Raw genomic sequence first — 19,040 nt, forward strand, 5'->3', positions numbered from 1 at the left:
CATTCTGTTTTTATCAATAAAAGCACAGAAATTCACAGGGAACTTGCTGAATACTCCCAAAAAGCTGTATTTTTTTTTTAAAGAAAGCATTCGGCATAAAATAAATTTACCTTTAAAAAAGATACTATCACTTAAATATCTCCATTTTGTACCGTTTAAGATTACAACTGGAACATTAGGGGGGAAAAACAAATCTCTAAGTCTACTTTCTGCACATAATACCATTTTGAGTTCCCCCCATATGCTCAGCTGTTATGTATGAAAGTATCAAAACAGGAAATATAAATGCAAAAATGAAAAAAAACAAAAGACAGACTTGGAGGCAGGTGCAATATTCAAAATATGTTTGGGCTTAATTTAAAAAAAATGTCATTTCAAGTTGAGGGTAACATGCAAGTACAAGGCACTGTAAACCAGAGCTGAATGGCACATAGGAAAACATGCTGAAACTTTCATTCAACCAGAAATGAATGAGCAAGAGGAAGAAAGTGCTTCTGTAGCGGATAGTTTTTCTGCCCTCTAATCATGCACAGAATTTACTGGCAACCGAAGAATGTCAAAGATCACTCTAAAGTTAGGTAAGTGCACAACCAACACATGACAAGTCTATAAATGTACATAAGCCTAATTCAATACATGGTTGCAGAAATAAAATATACCCACATCATTATGAAGACTTAAAGGAAGGTTTAAAGGTAATGCTTGCTTTCCTCTTCTGTGTCCTTGTGAAAAAATATTTTGCAGGCAATGCTAATTATAGCAAGTAATTTAATTCTTTAACTAGTTTTATTATAGATCAACAAGTTTAACATAATGTTAATATTACAATATTATTTCAGTGAATTAGCATAAGCATAACTGCAAAATAAGTCTGTTTTGATTAATAAATTGAATTTCTAGCAAAGTAAAAATATTCGCATTAAATTAAACAAAATATGATTCCACGTTTTACCATAATGTCCATTTTCCTATGGCTGATCCTGCACAGGAAGATATACATTTTATTTACTTATTTATTTTCAATAAAGGACATCAAATAGTCTTTGATTTGCATGTAATCAGTACATGCTCTGAAGCATTTATTATATAAACTGGTCATAAAAATCAGTGTACCTCCAAAAATATCTATAGGATGATAACTAAGATGCCACTGAAAAATGCCATGCTTATCTATGGACTTCTGGACACCACTAAAAAACAAAAATAATCAAAAATTTAACCAAACCAGTTTTTATAGCAGACTATTGAAATCCCTGAAAATAGAAATATAAAAGTTACTTTGGTATAGACTGTGAGAAGATCACCGGGCTTATTTTGAACAATTTACTGTATTAACTATAATCCAAGATAAGGTCTGTCCTCACTCCCCTACCCCCATTGAACATGCACAGGAATGACTTATCTTGGATTCGAGTATAAACCCAATGGGGTGTGCAGGCAGTTGCTGCAACTCCAGATTTGGCTCTGAAGCCTCAGCTGATGCCTGCCCCCATTGCTATTCCATCTCCACCCCCCTCCTCACCACCAACAGCCTCAGCTCTTCCTTGCCCCCATGGCCACTTCTGTCCCCACTTTCCACTGACACTTACCCTGCAGATCAAGCATGGCTCTAGCCCCACTCCTGCCCCTACCTAGCCCAGGAACACCTACTGCAGTGGAAGTAGCTGCAGTCAGGCCTCAGAGTCTAGATCAGAGCTGTTGCCACCGCTGTTACTGGACCAGGCTGGAACTGGAGCAACTGGGTTAGAGTAGGGTGGAGCCTTGCTAAAGCTGGAGAGTAAGTGGCAGGCAGGGGCCAGAGGGAAGGAAAGAAGACAGATGGGGGAAGGCACGGGGAAGGGCAGATGGCTGGGAGTACAAAGATGGGGGGAGAAGAAAAGGGAGAACAGGTGGCACGGGTCAGGCTGCTTACCTCCCCTATCACCACCCCATACGCTGCCTCCCAACTTTTGCCCCCAAATTGCCAGCCTCCCAACTCCTGCCCCACAGCAACCCCCACCATCTGCTAACCACCTGCCATCCTGCCACTGTTTTCCCTGCTGCATTGGTGGGGTGGGGATGAATTTATGACGGCCTTCCAGAATTTAGATTCTATGCATGCAAAACTATAACAAATGTATACATTTTCCATGTATAGAATCCAATTACTGGGGGTGGGGGGGAGGGAGTCAGCTTGGATTTATATTTGTCTTGGATTCAGTAAATACGATAGTTATCCTAAGAATTTGCTGATATTACAGTAATTTTCATACAATCTATAGTAAAGCTACCTCCAATCAAAAAATGAGATAATCCTAAACATACGCTAAATTAGTGTCACAAGTTTTTTATACAGAATTTAATTTTAGAACAGTGCAAGTGCCACTTAAGAAAAAAAAACAAGCAGTTATTTCAACTTACTTATTACTACTAGGAAGAAAGTTTGGCCTAGCAAAAGTAATTCAAGGCTACACTGCATTTGTACGTGATAAGTCTATCTTTGAAAATTTACCAATTATTCAGTAAAAAACTATATTATGCATTACAATGACACAATATTTAAACAGAGGACTTATTAAAAATGAATTCAGCTATTTTTCAAATAAAATGGTCAGTCAACATTTTTGCTTGCTGAGCAGTTAAACTATTGAATTCTGCAATTAAATGGCAACATAATTTGTTAGTGTGCTTCATTACCCACTAACTGGTATAAAATAGTATAGTGCTCTAACTCCTCTAGTGACAGAAGTAAAATATTGCATAATAACCTAAAACTAAATTCAGAACACTAAGCAATAATGTTATAGAAATTATTTAAGAAATACAGACCTCCATTCCTGCATTAGGTTCATCAACAGGGATTTAAAAAATAATTTAAAATTATTAAAATTTTATTTTATAACAAAAAGACTGAAGAACCAAAGGCCAAGCATATTACAAGACTATATTAACATAGCATCCACTGTAGTTGTACAACCTTACATTCTACCTCTATTTTCTGCAGAGCATTGTCAAAAAAGGTCAAAAGGTTTTGCTCGAGCCTAGATTGTCCATGGGTCTAACACAGTTAACATGTTCAAATCCTGTAATCAACAGCACAAAGGAGTGATATGGCTAGCATCATGTCTGGCTACCTTCACCCCAAATGATCACATAGAGCACCTATACATGTGCCAGACATCTGTTCCAACATGTGCAATTTAGCACATGCTGGAGCAGACTCAATTAATCAAGTCTGCTGGAGCACATTAACACACTCCGGCAGCCTTTCCATCACTTCTATTCAGTGTCTCCGTGCTTCAAAATGGTGGCGGGGGCATTTGAACTAAAGCACATTCAACCACTCTAATTTCACAGATTTAATAGACATTAGGGCTGGAACAGACCTCATAAGATCGTGAGGTCTACCCCCTGCCCAAGGGGCTGGAAGTCAGCTAGGGTCAAAGGATCTCAGCAAGATGAACGTCCAAATGTTTCTGAAAAGCGACCAGAGTAGATGCTTGTACCACCTCTGGGGGAAGTTTGTTCCAGGCCTTGGGGGCTCAGACAATAAAAAAGTTTTCATTATGTCCAGCCTAAAATGGTCTTGCAGGAGTTTGTGACCATTGGACCTTGTCATCCCCCGAGTGCTCTGGTAAACAGGTGTTCCCCCAAATCCTGATCCACATCCCTTATGTACTTACAGGCTGCCACCAAGTCACCCCTGAACCTGCACTTCCCCAGGCTGAAGAGTCCCATAGCTCACAGCCTCTCTTCATAAGGCCTGTTCTCTTGCCTTCTGATGATGTGCATAGCTCTCCTCTGGACTCTTTCAAGCTTCTCCACATCCTTCCTAAATTGTAGAGCCAAGAATTGGATGCAGTACTCCAGCTGTGGCCTCACCAAGGCCAAATACAGTGGGAGGATGACATCCTGGGTCTCGCTCAAGATGCATCATTAGATGCAAGCCAGAATTTTGTTCATTTTGTCAGCTGTGGTATTGCTTTGGTGGCTCATATTTATGAAGTGGTCAAACATGACCCCAAAGTCTCTTTCAGTCATGGTGCTAACAAGTGTATCATTGCTGAGCCTATAAGTATGATGTGGGTTTTTATTTCTGAGGTGGAGTACATTGCATTTCTCTGTATTGAATGCCATCAGGTTTTCATCCACCCAGCCTACTGAGGTTGGCAAGGTTTGCAAGCCTATTGAGATCAGCCTGGATCACCAACCTATCCTCAAGGGTGGACACTCTTGCCCAAAGTTTGGTGTCGTCAACAAACTTGGCCAGTCTGCTTTTGACACCAGTTTCCAGATCATTTATGAAGACATTAAAGGAGTACAGGTCCAAGAACGGAGCCTTGGAAGATACCACTAAACACCAAGTGCCATGTTGATTCAGTTCCATCAGTTACCACTCTCTGCGTTCGACCTCAGAGCCAGTTCCTCAGCTATCCAATTATGAAGTAGTCAAGGCCATAGTTGCCCAATTTTTCCATGAGGACATCATGGGATACGAGGTCAAAATTTTTTTTCAAGTCCAAATATATGACATCAATCTCTTCCCTTTTGTCCAGATGATACATCACCTGGTCATAGAAGGAAATGAGATTGGTCAAGCAAGACTTACCCACAACAAACCATGCCGGCTATCCCTCAGTATGTTGCCTTCTGTTAGCTTGTCAAGAATGGTTTCTTTGATTTTTTTTTCCAAAATCTTCCTGGGGATTGAGGTAAAACTGACTGACCTGTAGTTTCCTGGGTCTTGTTTCCTCCCTTTTGGATGGGCACCACACTGGCCTTCTTCCAACCTTCAGGTGCTTCGCCCAAGTGCCACAAGCTCTCCAAGATCCTCACTAGTGACTGCACTATGATATCTGCAAGTTCCTTTAGCACTCTTGGGTGCAACCTATCTGGACCAGCTGATTTATGGGGGATCCAGCCTCTCAAGATGCTCCCTCAAAAGATCCATGCCAATCCATCTTCACCCCCAGTCATCCCACATCATGTTAGGCAGGATGGTCCCTTTGGGCTGGTGAAAAACGGTCACGAAGTAATCATTAAGCAGATTGGCTTTTTCCTGGGTGTCAGTAGTCAGCTACCCCAGCTGTTTTAGCAGGGGTCCAAGGTTGCCTTTTTTTTTTCCTTTCAACTCCCCACATATCCAAAGGACTTCTTATTGTCTTTGATTTGTGTAGTCAGATGGAGTTCAGATGCTGCCTTGGTTTTTCTAGTTCACTTCCTGCAGGTGTGGACCAGTGTAGTATACTCCTCCTTAATGGTGTTTCCTCTGCTCCAACCATTATATGCCTGTCTTTAGATATAGGAGGTCCATGAGTTTCCTGTTGAGCCCTTTTAATTTAACAAATAAATGCTTACAGTTTAGTTGACTCAAGGTGGAGTTTGGCTCATCATCACCCTTTTAAATGTGACACTGGCCAGAGCCATCAGGGCCCAGAGCAGGATACAGGCTGGCAGGGGCCTGCAGAGCTGGGCTGAGCTACACCAGCAAGGAGAGGGAGAACCTGACCTGGCTTCATAGGGCTCCTGCCACCCTGCTCTGGGCTCCACCAGCACTGGCTCTAGGACACCAGTGCAGGCCCCATATTCCCGCTGACTCCCGTGCCCGCTCACACCCAGTGCCCCCCCAGCCCCACGGTACAGGCTGGGGGCAGCGTGCAGCCCCAACCCTCTGCTTGCTGGCAAGAAAGGACCTGGTGCTGAGCACGGGGAAAAGCAGCCCCTCCCCCGCCCCATGGCCGGCGCTCCCTTCTGCAGCTGCTTGCAGCCCACACAGGGCAGTCCTGAGCAGGCAGACAGCTCCATGTGGGCTGTGAGAGGTTACAGCATGGGGTACCGGTCACGAGGCGGGCGAGGAACTGCTTTTCCCACACTCAGCACCAGCTTATAACCCACTCCTGTCGCCAACCTGGGCCCTGCACCGGCTCCGGGCTCACCCATTGGGGCTGCAGTGGCAGCAGCTACTCGGCACGGAGAAAAGCGGCCCCACACTTGCCACACTGGACAGTGTTTGCTGCTGCTGCCTCTGTGCTGCCCAGTGCACAAGCTCCAGGCAGGCAGCAGCAGCAGCAAACACTGCCTGGCACAGCAAGTGGGGGAGCTGCTTTCCTCCATCCTGAGCAGCTGCTGCCACCGCACACAGCCCCAATGGGCAAGCCTAGAGCCGGTGCAAGGCCCAGGCTGCCAGCAGGAACGGGTTACAAGCTGTTGCTGCGCATGGGAAAAGTGGCCCCTCGCCTGCCCCGTTGCCGGCAACCTGTGCTGCAGCTGCTAACAATCCACCTGGGGCTGCCTGTGCCTGCTCAGGACAGCCCCAACCCTTTTTTCCCCTGCATGGGGCTAGAATGTGCCTGGTCTGCCCCCTGCCCCTCTTCTTGTGGCTATATAGTGCCCACCACAACAGCCTTAGTGCTGGATCAGGACCACCAGTAGGATTTGGGCCAAGTACTGTCCATCCAGCCCACCAGGGAAAAAGGTTGCACATCACTGTCCTAGGGCAGTGTTTCTCAAACAGTGGGACGAAGGTTGTGTATGTAGGACTTCAACTCATTGCCCGATTGAAAAAAATCAGTTGTTTGCACTTCAAATAGATGAATCAGTAGATATCTTGAACAGTGCAGTTTTGTGGGGTTTTTATCATGGTGGGACCTGAGTTTTTTGACAAAATGGTTGGTAGGATATAAGGTGCAGAAGGTTGAGAACCGCTGTCCTAGGGTATGAACAACAGCATTCTTGGGACATGGTGGGAGGAGAAGGGGTTAAGTTGCTGCATTCAAAGGCAAAGCTATCTTTTATGCTCTAATTCTGGGGTATCAACTTATGACCCATGGACTGATCCAGCCCACAGAGACTATGGGGCTCAGAGAGAGGCCAGGAATTTTGGATGGGGCCTCACCAAAATCCAGGCACAGACATCCAATGGCAGCAGGGTGCAATTAAAGCAACAGAAACATAAATGAGTGCTCTCATCCCACTGCCTTTTCTGGATCTCACCCTTGGAGAGCCAGGCAAGTTTGACACCTCTGCTCTGTAACACGTGCAAGATCCTGTAGCAATACAAGTGAGTAAAACTGACCCTGGATGAAGCAGGTGTTTAAGTTGGAGTGGTTTTGTTAAACTTGTATCACTATCAATGTCAGCAGTCCCTCAATGTGAGGATGGCAGTCCTCCAGTAAATGGGAAGTCATCAGTAAGCCCATAGATGACTGAGAAGACTGATCCACATGTTCGATTACAGATGTGGCAAATAGCTCTGGGAGGAAGAAGTAGATCCTGGCAATATCTTTTCCTTTGTTTCCTCTCATCTATCCACCTCCATAATGAGGCAAGTTTGTTCAAAATGGTCCGTGCCTTGTCATACATCATGGTACTATTGTGGATGATTCAGTGCCTGAGTCTCCCAGATATTGATATAGCATTTCTTCAGTCTGGCTTTCAAGGTGTTCTTGCATCTCTTCTTTTACCCATCCCTAGAGTGATGACATTGGGTACTCCCAGACCACCAGTGTATCACTATAGGCCCATGCACATGTAACAATCGCAGTGTAATTACTGCTGTGCAGTAAGAAAGGTAGTTCCCCCCCACCCCTTTTGAAATCATTCTAAGCATGCATTTGCCCATACTCTTATTCATCTTACAAAAAATTGTGGAAGACATGGAGCTGCCACATTAATTTACAAATGGTAAAAAATTTTAAAAAATTATGAACACTGTAGATGACCTGATTGGCCAGGTGAATTTATCATTGAAGACTCCCCTGAATAAATGTATTCATCTAACTTGTGGAAAAAACAAACAGGAAAGCAACATAATAGCTGTACGCAAGCACACTTCACAAATACCACTGGGGGAAGAGAAGGCAATGATAGGACAACGGCATATTTCTGGGCTCTAGTAACTAGTCTTTTTCATACACTGAGTGCCTAGAAATCAAGAGGATAAATGCTGAACAAGCTAGCAGGCTAAATGTTCAGATGCTACCTCTCACCAAGCTTAGATTTTGCAGTTGTGTTCCTCTCCAGAAACAGTAACCAGTAAACAAGAAGCCTCCTTAAAGCAAAGTATTTAATTAAAGCCAAAGCACTTTGAAGAAAACAGAACTTAAAAACAGTCCATACTCATGCTTACCTCTTCCTAAGGCTTACCACTGGATGGCCCCACTTCTTCAGACTCCCAGCTTCTGTGTCAGCTTTCCACCTCCACCCCCCTCAAAGAGCTTCTGACAACCAACATCACCAAGCTGCTCCCAACTCTCCTAAGAGGGCTTCTTAGCATCATTTCAACTTCCAGCATATAAGGATGGAGAAACATCTGTGTCATTTGAGCCTGTTTCTGTACTCCAGCCTATTGTTCTGTAATTGCTCCCCAGTATTCTTTTGGAGTTTTTCTTGTCTGATGTTATTGCACTGCTTTCCTGCTTCTTTCTCTCATCTCTCCCTATTAAACTAGATCAATAGAGAAGCCTTAACCCACAATAAACAATAATTTCACCTACCAACTAGGTCACTTCCAGTGCTCACAAAAATGCTATATATCTGAGCATTCTTAGAATATTACACAGCAGTTCCATGCCCAGCACATCCTTAAATGCTTCTCACATAAAATGTTATACTACTAGGTCATGGTTTAAAAGCACACAAAGGTCAGAAAATAAAAAGTTAACATTCTCTCAGTAACATTTACTCTTTCACTAACTATATGCCTATAATTTTTTATGACTACAGCTACACTGTTTAATGTATACAATACCTAAGGTTTTACGATGAGAACTAACTCTCTCATTTCCTGACATTACTGTATAAAATTATATGAATAGTTTTTGCATGCAATTCCTTTTTTTTTTTTTTTAAATGGAAAACGATATATGTTTTAAAACACTAACACAGAAGTTATTCCAACTAAGCTCTCATATTCATTACCACGTTGACTGCCTCATTTTGAAAGAAAAGCTTTCTGGTCAGCCATGGTAACTGAACACTAACACATCTGCTTTTATTCCATCAGACATTTAAAAAAAAGAATCTTTTAAGTAAATTAAGAACATGCAAAAAATTCTGAGATTGTGATATCTTAATCTGTAAAAGATTTTCCTTAAAATCATGTTCTTCTTTTTGCCCATAAATACCTATCTACCAATTGGCCTACTACACATTCAAATGCATGCCTATTTTATTTCAGAAAATGAATATAAGAATTTCTCAAAGCAAACTCTATGCAAAAAGCCAACACTAGACTAGGAAAAAATTTTTAAAAATCATAATAAATCAAAGCCCCAACACTAACATTATTTAGTGCATATCAAAGGCCTTTAAGACTACATGTCAGTGTTTAGCTTAAAAAGTTTGGTTCCCTACTACATGAATCACAGCAAAAGTAGCAAAACCAAGCAATGAAAAAGAAAAAAAAAAGCAGGATCTGGGAAAGCCTAAAGGTTATCTCATTTAATTTATAGCAACTAAACCCAAAGGCAATAACTGGCAAGTGTACTACCTACAGCTATGTCACATGCTATGATATGTACCAGACATTTTTCTTCAGACACACTGCAATCAATATGTCAGAAAAACTGACATCACAGTTGGGGGTGCCCTGCTATTACAAGCCAGTTAGGAGCTCTTAGCACAAAAGCTTTTATGCAGTGTGACAGATTAGTGCCTAAAGAAGATTTTATAAAAGGAAATAGGATTTATGCACATCTAGAAATGAGCACTTTGAAAAGTAATTACATAGTTATAAGTCTAATAAGCAGGGTTTTTCCCCCCTCATTTCTAAAATAAGGGGATTTCTTTTTTAGTTTTGCCCATTGAAACAAGAACTAACAAAAAGATTTTGCCTGTAGACCTGAAAAAAATCTAAGCCTGTATTGCAGTTTTTCATATAGGCACATGAAAACAGAAGCCACTGTATATCAGAGAGAATTAGCAAACTAGCCTCTCATTTGCATTGTCTGTTATATTTTGGTGTTGCCAAAGTTTATCTTTGGACAGGTGGCATAGAAATTCACTCTATAACATTTGTAGAAAACTTATGAAATCCGTAACGCAACTAACTGTGTTTCAGAGTGACTGGCATATCCCTCCTGTACCAACATTTGTAAGCCAGTAATTCTCAACCAGGATGTCATGACATCCTGGGGTTCCTTGAGATCCTTTCAAGGAAGGGTGCTATACAACGTTAACATCAAGTGCGCAAACATGATTCACAAGATAAACCAAGATATTTCAAATAGGAATCTACAGTATCACAAACATTCCAACTTGCTGCGTTGTGTCTGATTTGTCTGAAGTCCCTGCCACGTTACACTTAAGATGTGATTAATGAAAAAGAAAAAAAAAATGCAACGTCTGGAAAAATGTAACTAGAGGTGCACTGATATAGCTGTCCAATATTGGACTGGCACCTATATAAAGAAAACTGACAATATCGGAAATTGGTCTGATGTGGCCAATAACGTGGCTGATAAATAGCCTGTGCATGTGTGCAGCTGCAGTGCAGCTCAGTACATAGGCAGCGAGGAGCTCAGTCCGGCAGCCTGAAGAGCTGTGTGCAGCTGGTGAGTCTGTTCTGGTAGAAGGGGAGTGGAGAGGGAAGGGGCATAGGTCGGCAGATCAAGGTCCCCGTGGTGAGGGAGGGAGTGGGACTGGGGCAGGCGCTGCCCAGCTGGAGCAGGATGGGGCAGCTCCCAATGCTGCATGCACCCGTGGAGGGCATGGGGGGCATGTGTCTGACGGATCCGGGCAGGGCAGGCCAGGTTTGCGCTGGGCTCTTCCCAGAGGGGGTTGGGCCAGGTGGTGGTGAATTTTGGGGTGACTGCAGCCACCCTGCAATAGCCCCTCTTGCAGCACCACCACCGCCTGCCCCAAGTGCAGCCTGACCCAGCCCCTGCCAGGAACAGCCCAGAGCAGTCCCAGCCCTCAGCAGCAGCCCACACCACCCAGATTCAGGGGGCACACGCACACCATGCTCTCCTCACCTCCCTGCACCAACCAGATGAGCCACAGCTCCATTCTGCACTTGCCCCAGACCCACTCCCTCCTTCACCGCAGGGACCTGGATCTGCTCCCTCCCCACTTCCACCACAACACACTTACCAGCTGGACACCGCACTTCAAACTGCTGGGCTGTGTATCGGAAATCGCATTGGTATTGCCTGATATGCCTCCTTAAAAACTGGCTATCATTATTGACCCCAAAAACCTCTATCGGTGAACCCCTAAATGGAACCAGTTAATTGTATCTTATGGTGTCACCTAGCCAAACATTCAATCAACTAATGCCATGACAAAAGGAGAAATAAGCCAAAGTTATTCCATAAAATGTGTAATAATTTTGTGACTTATGCCTATCACAGCATTAACTGAATGAATGACCAGGGGCCCCTGTGGTTGGGAGCCCCACATGCACCATGAGCCTGGGAGCCCACAGTTGATGTGGGCTCCCAGCTACGGGGGCACTCCAGGCAAGTCTATAGCTAGGAGACCACTGGGCTTCCAGCTGTGGGGACGCCTGGTTTGCCCCAGAGGCTAGAAGTCTGCATAACTTGCGTACTCCCAGCTGCAGGGATGCATGGCGCACCTCCACAGCTGGAGCCCCATCAGCTGAGGGGGCTCCCAGACCCAGTCGCTTGCTACTTACCAGCATAGGGGAAACAAAGAAGGCATGCCATTTATTTGGCATAAACTTATTTTATGGACCAAATGAGATTTATGTCATTTAAATAACTCAAATAATCCTTGCCTTGTCCATCTTAAATCAGTTTGCTTCTAGCACAGAGTTTAGAAATTCGTCAGAAAGAGTATAAACTTCCAAAGAGCTAACTTTATCTTGAGCTCCTGGTCACTGTTTATGAGAAAAAGTTATACAGGTTAACATTTCCACACTGAAAATAAATAAACAAGATTCTCCTTTTTTAAAGTAACCTCCAAAGGAAATAAGACTGCCTTTCTGTGCTACTGAAGTATATGGATTTCTTCTCCTGCTTTTTCATCTTATAGACTCAAGTCACATACCTTGTTTTAGCAGAAAACATTCTGGACAAGAGAAGAAATTATAAAAATAGGACATCAGAAACCAAATTAAAAAAAAAATGTCCAATTATAAAAAAGCACTTTTGCTTTCAAATCAAACTATTTAAAATTCTATAACTTTTGTTACTTAATGCCCAGCTGTTTTAACTTTCGGGGGCAAATGGGAAGCAAATCGCCCGCAGTCTCTCCCTTTCAGTAAAGGCATTCTTGGAAAAATAGGGAAAAAAAGAAATTAATTTCCCTTCATTTTAAAAATCAGGTTCTCTGTTTTTAGAAAGAAAAACAAATACACTGCATACTTTCTTCCTTTTACAAGTTTGTCTTTAAGCTTACTTAATCAGCCAATATTTTTCTGAAAATCTTGCAGTCATAGCAAAAAAGACCCACAAGACCAATCTGGTATTACTCTCAATGAGAAGACTAAGCAGTAAGCTGCATTTGAGCTCCACAAATTTTCAAGAATTACACAAGGCAGGTAGGCAGTGTCAGGCAGTTCACAGTAGCTACCAAAACTGCACCAAACTGTGTCTATGAGAAACATGTCTGAGCTCCCTCCTCACCTACCACAATGTACAAAAAGACTTCCCCTACACAGTTTTTTTAAAACAATTAGTAAGATGTACCATGTGCGTATTACTACTACTGCTTTAAAACTGCCCTCTTCAAAGAGGTTTGAAATTCCTTGTAATTTCACCAATTCTCACAGACACAGTATCTAAAAGGAATCTAACTTTCATATATACTTAACCTTCCCTAACTAGTCTTACTTCCCAACCAGCTCCATGAACAATTGCTATTAAAATTTGCACTTACTATCCTGTTAACCTAACTTTATGCCCTCATTTATGAAGCAGAAGCATTTGACCAGAACTTCCAAAAAGGACACTTGAAAATACTAAACTTAATTTCAACATGAGAGTCATGCTAAAGCTACTTGATCAACTTGCTCTACATTCGTTGAATTTTCATCTCCAAAAGTATAAAATGGATGCCTAGGGAAAAACTGAACTGCCACCTTTGTTCTGTTGCAGTGAATGTTTCACCATTTCAGAATACTACTGGATACTAAAAGATCCTTTAAACTAAAATCAGGCTTTTATGGTTGATCACTCATAACAAACAATTTATTCACTTCACAGTAACAAATAAAGACAACTCTTACATATTCCTTCCTGGTAATAAGAAAAAAGAATAAAACGGACTGAATTACCTTCATGCACTGTTATTCCGCAATTGTCACACTGGATTATTTCATCAGCATCTTCACTGTTATCCCCAAGACAAACACAGCAAATCAGAATATGGTCCATTTTCTGTGAACTCCAGTTCTGAGACTTCTCAAGAATCAGTGAGTCCTAAAATTGAAAAATTAAGATGCATTGAGTAAGCCAGGAACCACACTAAAAATGTTTATTTTTACCACAAGAAAGAAACCAAATAAGTTAAGCCTTAGAACCATTTATCCTTATTAAAGATATGTATATGCTTTAAAATTTTATGGATACAGAAACATTTAGGAGCTTCATTTTCATAAAAGCCTTCCCCTCTGCTCCTAAGGACTTGAAAAAGTCTTTACCAGAGACACTCTGGGCAAACTGTAAGACATGCTGGGACAGGTCTCTCTTCCTGCAAACTTTATACAGCAACCTCATTTAAACTCCTGGTGCTGTTTAAAAGAAAAATGATACACCAGAAATACACAAAGGTTTACCAAAAAACCTGCGTGTTACAGGAATCCTACTAACATCCACAAATCATGCAGCACCTACTGGACAACCATTACACCTTTCCAAAAACCCATACTGTTAAGCCTGCAAATGAACCGTTATGAGCAACTGCCTGCTCCCCTATTCTATACAATGCAGTATATATAAAAACCATACGTCTGGTATGAACTTCTTTTCTTTTGACTACTAATATGAATAAGGATTTGCAGAATCAAGTACTTAGCTTGTAAAATGCTTTAAAATTCTGCAGGGAAAATGACATCATATAAAATAGATGCATTCTTTTGTTTAATTTACCAAATAATTTTTCATGAAGAAAACAGGAAGCCATTTACACTTCAGATATACAGAGCAAGGAATAAATACTGTGGCACTACTATTTAGCGTGTTTTTTTAAATTACCTCCATAATGACAAATCTACACTGTTTCTGGACTGCAGAAATTTGTGGATGCATTAAGTGCATTTTTTTATTTTTCTACAGAATGACAAAAATTAGACAGCCTTCACCAATGAAACCTAAGCACACGGAAACATGAGGCACTAGATACATTAAAGCATCACTAGTGACCGATTAAAACAGCCCTTGTAACAGTTTCAGAGTATAGGTTGGCAATTCACATCTGACATGAATCCACTAGCTTGCTAAGCATCTCTCAAAATGTTACAGTTGTGCATTTCAGCAACAGAAAATGAATGAGGTAGAACTCTCCCTTTTAAAACATGTTATTCCTAACAAAAGCCCTCATTTCTGGTTAAATAAAGTAACGAACACACACTAGTTTACCCAGCCAGGAGATCTTATACCACCCTCCAGCTCTCCTGTGAAATATGAATTTTCATTTCTTCCTAGGAGAAATTTTACAATTTTTGCATTCTCCTATACCTGAGGAAGGGCACATGTGCTTGAAAGCTGACAAATAAAGAAAAAAAAATGTTTTGCAACTGTCTAGTTGGTCTAATAAAAGATATTGCTTCAAGCACACCAACTATTACTATACCCTAAACACCTAGAGACTTGGTTTGTCATTACTGCTAACAAAAACAATGTTCCTTTTTTAAAAAGAAGAATTATGTCAACCTTAAATAGAGGGTCTGAATGCATTATGTCTTCTCAGGGTCTCCAAATCCTGTGGAGCATGGCTCAAAGTGTTTGTTTTTTCTGCTACCCACCCCAAAAAGTTTCACAGATCAGCTGTGGTACATGGACCAGACTGAGAATCATTTTTTCTGCTTAATAACCCGATGCCTGAGGGTCAGTTGCCACCCTCGCATCATGTACTGAAAAATCATGTTATCCATAGTTAAAAGCAATTTAATACTAGACAGAGAGTAATACCATGGAGTCAACATTTCCCACCTGCTATGGCAGTTCATTTTTAGAGGATTTACTCCTTCTAGAATTTTTTTTAAGCAGCAGGTCAACAAGCCTATGACAAAAAAGCTGCCATGGAGATTTCAAACTTTTTGAAAATTAGATTGTTGTAGACATGAAGGAAAAGGATTAATCATTACTACACTACAACCAAGATAGAGTGATTTTAAATAAACAACTTAAATTTATAATTCAACTATATTTACAAAAAGCTCTACATGCAACATCTACATACAAGTAAACTACCCTGGTTTCCACAAAAGTAACCAACTTACTACATTATTTTATTATAAAATATCTAGGGATTTAAAAAATCTGTGCAAAAAAGAGAAGTGGCACATGTGGGGGCAGACTATACCACTCAAAACTGGAGCCTGGCTGGCTGGAGCCACACTGTGGTTGCTAGCCAGGCTCCAAGAGGCATGATAGTCATTGCTGCAGCCCCAGGAGGTCCCCAGGACAGACTGCTGGAGCCAGCCCAGCGCGTACCCCAGCCTCCCCTACCACACCCAGGGTAACCTGCTGTGCGCCAGAGAGCACGTGGCACAGGCATTCCCTGGGGACAACTAGCGGCAGCACAGGGTGCATCACTGCTAGTTGTCCCCAGGGAACCAAACATCTGCACTTGTCTGGACGCAGCCAAGGAGTACAGGAGGATGCAGGGGTACTTTGAAAAATGGCAAGGCAGCCTGCCTCACCCTATCGATTGGCAGGGTGCAGAGCAATTCCTCAGGGCAGAGTCCCCATGGGGTTTCCTGACAGCTCAACCTTGGTATCATGCAGCCAGGGCTCTTCTTTCCTCCCTCTCTTCTGGAGGGATGGAGTGAGAGCAGAGGGCCACAAGATATCATGTATCCTCCTCAGTGAAAAAAGTATACAGACATTCAATTTAGATAAGGAAAAGGAAAATCTTCCTCATGGACACCTGGTCTAACTGCATGTGGAAGAGCCATTTTGCTTCTGCAAGAAATCTTGACTTTCTATAAAGCTCTGTTTGTGCCAGAAGGAAAGCTTTTCCCTTGGCACAAATGGAACACCTGTACATGGAATAAGACTAGTTCAGTCACCTTTAAAAAAGAAACCTAATATGGTATATTAAAAGTTAGAAATGAAATGTTCTTGGGGGTGAATAGCTTGCTAACAGTATGTGAAACATGGAAAACTTGACAGCTACATTTGTAAAGTTCAAGGAAAAAAAGGTCAGGTACGGAGACTGTTAATAAGGTCATAAATATATTAACTTTCTCCCTTCTAGCTTACAAGTCGAAATCTATCCATGGTTGGTAGTGATCATAATTTATGGCTTTGTGATGGCTGTTCAGTGGTATGTATATATGGAGTTGTGGCCATAGGTCTCAATCCTGCTGCAGGTATCAACAGCATTAAAATATTAATGTAGGCACCCTGCTGGCAGTCTGATCAGACAGACCAAGGAATAAGGCACATAGAATTAATAATCTTCTCAACTCTAAAACTGGACACAGAAGTCTAGGTGTGGTGGAGAAATGTGGCAAAGTCTTTTTTGATGCTTTTATCTTTTCTGTGGATGGATGATCACTCTTTCAATCAGAGGAGAGGAGCAGACAGGAGAGGATCCAAACAAAGTTTTTACATATCAGAAACTGCAGCTGCTCCTCTCATTTCTACAAAAAGACTACTGATACTTGTTGCCCAAGACAATCATACTATGCATTTATAAATGTCACAAAGGCAAGGTTGAAGGCAAATTTCAGAACGTTATATCCTACTGTCCCAATGACCTTACCAACACTGCTTTAAGAAAAAAAAAGTGCATTCTATTTTGCCTTGAAATACCCAATGCATGCAAGCTATCCTAAACCAAAACACAGTGAAGGCCAGGCACTTCTGATTAAACTAAACATAATCAGCTACAGGAGGGAAATATAGGGTTAACTTTGCTGTGTAGTTATTTGCCTTTACTTGAGATAGGTCAAATGCATTAGATATTTTGAAATATTAAAACAAAAACAAGAAAACAATCCCCCCGCCCCAAAGAAAAAAAAAAATTTTCAGCGGTGAAGATAAGGTATCTAAACGTATTTCCTATCCATCTTCTCACAATCAAGAGGTCAGGAGCCATAAGGTGACAATAAAAAGAAGTCTAGGGATAAAATAGTTTTCTTTTAAGGTAAAGTATTATGCTTAAAGAAAATAAATACAGAAAATAAATATAGAAGTAAAAAAGAATATTAAGTTTTTTCCAGTACTAATTAGTACAGGGTTCGTGAGACTCTCTCCTAATACCTTACTTAATTTTTTTTTTAACTTAAGGACATTTTGTAACTAGAGCACTTCGCCTACGAATAAAGTCCATCAATAGTAAAAAGATTCTTTTAGCTTCCCATCCAAATTACAAACAGGAAAACATTAGTAAAGACATCCGTAAGTAAGGTAAATTAACTGTGTACTAGTACAACTGCACTTCTAATGGACAGGTTCTACAAAAAGCTAGCAATTTGGTTAAAACCATTAATTTAGGATTATTTATCTTTGCTGAAGGAAGTCTAAGAGTAACATGCATATTTTACTTCAACAAAAGATTACATATTTTAAATAAAAAGGAATACTGTAGAAGTAGCTACTTTCAGGTTCCAAATAAAAATCCCCTGGGCAAATTAATTATACTAATATGACATTATCAATACATAATAAGTATATGTACACAGGCAGAAAGCAGTTAATTAACCAGTGCTAAGAGAGTTAAATTTGGCTGAATAAGATTAGGGGCTTTGGCTTTGTTTATTAGGGGGATGGGATTGAGGGGAGAGGGTGCTTATTTAATAGGGGTCATTGTGCCATAGTCTAGGTGGTGGCCAGGAAACCTCATGCAGAAGCAAGAACTACCGTTCCAGTCCACATCTTGTGAACATCCTGCCAGGTGAGAGGCTGATTCTAACATCATGGTCATCATCATCTAGTTATGCAAGCTTTGGGTGGGAGGCAGTGAAACTCGCAAACTATGCATGTGCATCTACTAGGCAGACAAAGTTCTTTGGGTAAATCTGATATCTCTTATTAGATCAACTCAAATACTTACTTGAATTTTTCCAACTATTTGAGTTGGTCTAATAAAAAAAGACATCGGATTTACCCAAAGAACCTCGCCTCCCTATGTCCTTAGACCAACACAGCTACAACCTATAAAACTGAAACATGCATCTGCTAATAATTTAATGGGAATTAAAGAGACCCCATTGAGGAAGAAAAAAATGCTTTGAAGTACTAGCAATTATAAAAAATGAACAGCATCATTTATCTATTGATGATACTTGACAGAAACAGTAACAGCATAAGCTTGTTTGCTTACACTTAATACGGTAGAACAGCATACGGTACTTCATTACAACACAGGTTCAAATACTATATAATCAGGTCCTGAAATCCATATTTGGAATATGAAAATGGGTTAAAAAAAAGAGCAAAAAGGGTTGAAAGCTAGCAAAAAAAATAACCCAGACAACTTTAGGACCTCAGGAGTAGCTACTTAAAAATTAGTTGCTTAGACACTCTGTCCTTTCATCAAGCACTGTGAAGTCTGTATTCCTAGGACATCAGCTTCTGCATTGTAATGAGATTCTGCTGTACTCTAAAGGAACTATTTTTTACTAAAAGTGAAAAATTATTACAGTGGTGCTGCCAGAAGCGCTTTTATAAAAAACAGGTGGTTTCAAATAGCATAAAACTGAAATTGGATTTGTATATTGTCAATTTAGAAGTTAATACTAGATTTAAAAAATTAAAAACCATGAAGGCACTTTTCAGAGATTCAATGACCTTTCTTTATATTGGGGTTTCCTCCAAGATCTAAACAAAGAAGTAGCTTAATTAAAAATGTTATACTTAGTTTCTAAAGCACAGTGTCATTAAGATGATTTTTAATCAGTTACGATATTGCATTTTGAAAATGAGGAA

At 40.9% G+C, this 19,040-nt stretch overlaps 1 protein-coding gene across 1 annotated transcript in view; it reads right to left on the bottom strand.

Annotated features, from left to right (window-relative positions):
* Positions 1 to 19,040, bottom strand: part of PHF14 (PHD finger protein 14) — a 289,953-nt gene that overhangs the window by 247,028 nt on the left and 23,885 nt on the right. Inside the window, exon 4 of the mRNA XM_090046914.1 lies at positions 13,217 to 13,361. Within this exon, the coding sequence (XP_089903040.1) occupies positions 13,217 to 13,361 (145 nt within the window). The remainder of the gene's footprint in view (positions 1 to 13,216; positions 13,362 to 19,040) is intronic.

The sequence above is a fragment of the Crocodylus siamensis genome, chromosome 5, assembly GCF_052110815.1.
Source record: "Crocodylus siamensis isolate JL-2025a chromosome 5, ASM5211081v1, whole genome shotgun sequence".
Lineage (NCBI taxonomy): Eukaryota > Metazoa > Chordata > Crocodylia > Crocodylidae > Crocodylus > Crocodylus siamensis.